General features: G+C 41.3%; 1 protein-coding gene across 1 annotated transcript in view; it reads left to right on the forward strand.

Annotated features, from left to right (window-relative positions):
* The first annotated feature begins 3,147 nt into the window (after nucleotides 1–3,147).
* Nucleotides 3,148–3,640, forward strand: part of REV3L (REV3 like, DNA directed polymerase zeta catalytic subunit) — a 2,860,434-nt gene continuing 2,859,941 nt past the window's right edge. The window contains exon 1 of the mRNA XM_044062729.1: nucleotides 3,148–3,640. This exon is cut by the window's right edge and continues 30 nt beyond it. Within this exon, the coding sequence (XP_043918664.1) occupies nucleotides 3,532–3,640 (109 nt within the window). The 5' untranslated portion in view covers nucleotides 3,148–3,531.

Consider the following 3,640-nt stretch of genomic DNA (forward strand, 5'->3'; position numbering starts at 1 on the left):
TCTTTTCATGTAGTCCAGAGAGGTACGTCTCAGGTCATTCACACCATGTACAATGACAGAGTCATATTTGTAGCTGTTGTTGAAAAACAGGAGTGCATGCATTATATGGCGGATCCTGGCACCTGACAGGCAGCTGACTATTACTTTCTCCTTATTCAACCTTGTGAGTGGGACATCAGTGTGCTTCACTATCGAGCCACCTATGACTAGTGTGCTGGGCATGCTGTTTTGCCTTAGGGGCTTTGGCTGAATGGCACACTGCTTAGGAGAGTTATGTGTCTTGTGATTAGTGTTGTGGTGGGAGGATGGCAGAATGGTTAAGGTGTTTAACTTGCAGACACAAGGTGCAGGGTTTGATTCTCACATGGGGTAATTGGCTAGGCTTAAAAATGGCCCACAAGGGCAGTTAGCCTAGTACTAATCTACGAACCTATGGTGGTCGAGTGCATTTCTGCCTTGGAGGTCTCTGCTGTTTGGGTAGATTTTTATTGAGAGAGAGAGAGAGAGGTGGGTATGTGGTTTGTGTTTTTATGCGACGGCAGTGCTGATATGTGTTCTGGAGGGCTATGTGTTCCATGTCGTGTGGTGCAAGTGTTGCCCTTCTCCTCCTGACCAGGTATTCCGGTCTTGGCTAGAGAGTGCGTGGCTTCCAGTTTGGATATACAAGTGCATCTCTCGTAAGTCTGAGTGTTGGGAGGTAAGAGGAAAGGGATGTTGTTGTCCATGAGGCAGTTGCTACATTGCCTCAAGATGCCCGAGTTCACCAGGTTAACAGGAGAAAGCACAGGGAACTGACCTTTACACATGCCTGGAGGGGTGGGCATTAATAATAAGTACTGGAGCAGTTTCCTTGCAGAACGTTTAGCGTTGGTAGCACTTGCGTGTGCTACAAAAATTCCTACAAGAAGTCTGGTATGGTAAAGTGCTAAACTAATAAGCTAGTAAAAGTGCAGAAGAGGAGAGAACTCGCAGATCTAAGGGAAAATTTGAAGAGCAGACTTTGGCACCTCTCAGGAGCTTACAAACAATACTGGATTCAGCAAATCTGTATCCAGACTAGACTAGTAACAGGAAAGGCAGGAAACAAGCGCAAAGCAGGCTTTTAACTAGAAGGTTGAAAGAGATGGAAAACCTGCCCAAAAGGCCAATACACTACAATTTCTGGGCCAGAAACCGCTCATCTTGTGGTAGATAGGCTACCTAGTTAAAACAAACCACATCACACAATTCTAGTTGCAAGCATTTTATATCATAAACCATACTGACACACTCCCAGTTGCAAACATTATAAATCACTTATAATCTGCCCAATCATTTTCAGTCAAACATTACATAGCTCACTTAAATCCTGCCTTCTTTCACACCTCATTCCTCCTCTGTATGTACTGCACTACTTTTGTACTCAGGTTAGTATATTACTACTATTGTACTCATATGTGTATTCCTGCTGTGTTGCCCATGTTATCATTGCACTGCATTTAATCTAATGTATTTGTCAATGTAAGTAATCACTGAAATTTTGTCTAGAGCTTTTTTTCCCTAAGGGCCTCCACTGAACGGGGATTTCATGCTCATTTGGACTTTCCAAGTAAATAAATGTAATAAGTAAATAAACAAAATGTGCCTAGCATATTGTAATTCCTCTTTTTAATCTCTCTGAATAGTTAAAAGACCTACTAATACCTAGATAAGAATGGACCTCCTTTCTTAATCAGATTATAATTAAGATGGGGGAATTACTACTGCTTCTGTCTTTGACAATTGCCAAGACTGTCCTTCTTAGCACCTGCAACCTTTTTGTCAGCAATATATTTAAGTATGCATGCTGTGATCCCACTAAGGTAGAGGGAAGTCTGGCATTAATGGACTCGTGGACCTAAGCAAAAAAATGATGGTTGCTTTGGAAAATGTAAGAATCATTGGATATGGATAAATCTGATGGTTGCTGGCAACTGGGAAAAATTACCCACACTTCTAGAAAATTATTTTATAAAAGCCCATTGATAAACTCACACCATTCTTACATTTTAGCTGCTTGAAGTAGAGCTGTTCCTCTGCTCATTTTGCAGACAATCCTATTTCATGTATCCCCCCCCCCCAAAAAAAAAAAATACTTTTCTAGCTTAGAAGAAATGCATTTCCCTTTTTTATTTATTTATTTTTTTTTAAGTAATGCAATAATATCCAAATCACCATGTTCATACAGAAACGCAAGTATAGTTCCCAAACAGTAAACCTTTTGCATTGCATAACACTGATACGTCTCACGAAACAATACAAAATACCCCATTTTGCGCATCTGGAGAGGTGGCAAACACCCAGCCACACACGTTAAACTTCATCCTTCCAACTAAACGCCTGTAAGACTTATGAATAATTTCACAGACTCCCAGACACCTTGCATCTCAGTCCAAACCTCTCAACTGTTCCTGATTTTGACACAAATTCAATCTCTGTCCCTCTTAAATAGCGCCTTTTCGGAGACATTGTGGCGAGTTACACTTAGTAAATAATGACAATAACTAAAGTTATACATTTCTTTTATTTCAGAAAGTGTAAATGAATTCACATTATCTTATTCTGTTAACATCTCAAGTTAGTAGTACTGACATTTTTAAAAAGTGTCACGGATGATTTCTAGATTTGTCCTTATTCAATTAGCCTGTAAAGTGTCACGAATTATTTCTAGATGTGTCCTTACTCAGTAAAGAGGTATGACTTCAGTGCGCGACTTTGAATATAAACACAAACAGTGCTACTTAAATACGCTAGAATACCCGTCAACTGCCACTAGCAGTACGTCGTTGGTGCCGACGACCAGGTGCGTCTAAGAGGCCCCCCCTGGATAATCCACCCACTGCACATCCCTCAGGATAACTAAAAACAAATGACTGACTCAATGAACTATAGCGTCGTTTCAAGGCGACATCAGGATTTTGCTCTGTTTAGCACAGAACATATAATACACCATATCAATTTTAAAATGCATACCATGTTCCAAAACCACCATTAATCCGTACAACTACAAAATAAGTTATCTGCCTAGCGTCCTGTTTTAATATTACACCAATCTACAATAGTATTTTCACAAATATCAATAATGCTCCTCCCTCCGTTTGTTACTAACCCTTTATCGTGTTTCTCGAAACCGTACATTTCCGGCGTATTGACGTATTCTCTCTTAGCAGACAGAGTCTTGGGGAGGGGGTAGTATGTGTGTGTGTGTATGTATGTACATGTGTGACAGACACTGAGTGTGTGTGTGTATATGGAGAATTTGAGTCTCGCGCAAGCGCTGCAGAAATTGAAGTGCGGACAGTGGTGGCGCCGTTGGCTGTAGCTCCTTTCTCGGTCAATTTCTCCACTTGTGTGGACGGACGGGTAATCCGTTAACAGTGCATTTCGCTTCGGTTTGAGGGAAGTCAAGTACCCGAATGTAGACCTTATATACACAGTCACAGCAGTGCCTGTGCCCGATGAAGCGGCACGTATGGTAACCCTCATCTTCGCTTTGAATTCCAGGAGACAATCATGTTTGCAGTGCGGATTGTCACTGCTGATTATTATATGGCCAGACCCATTAAAGGACTGGATGTGTGTTTTTCGGAATTCCGAGACGCTGAGGTTAAAAAGGTGCCAG

Source organism: Protopterus annectens, chromosome 2.part1, assembly GCF_019279795.1.
Source record: "Protopterus annectens isolate FY-2018-M chromosome 2.part1, PAN1.0, whole genome shotgun sequence".
NCBI lineage: Eukaryota > Metazoa > Chordata > Ceratodontiformes > Protopteridae > Protopterus > Protopterus annectens.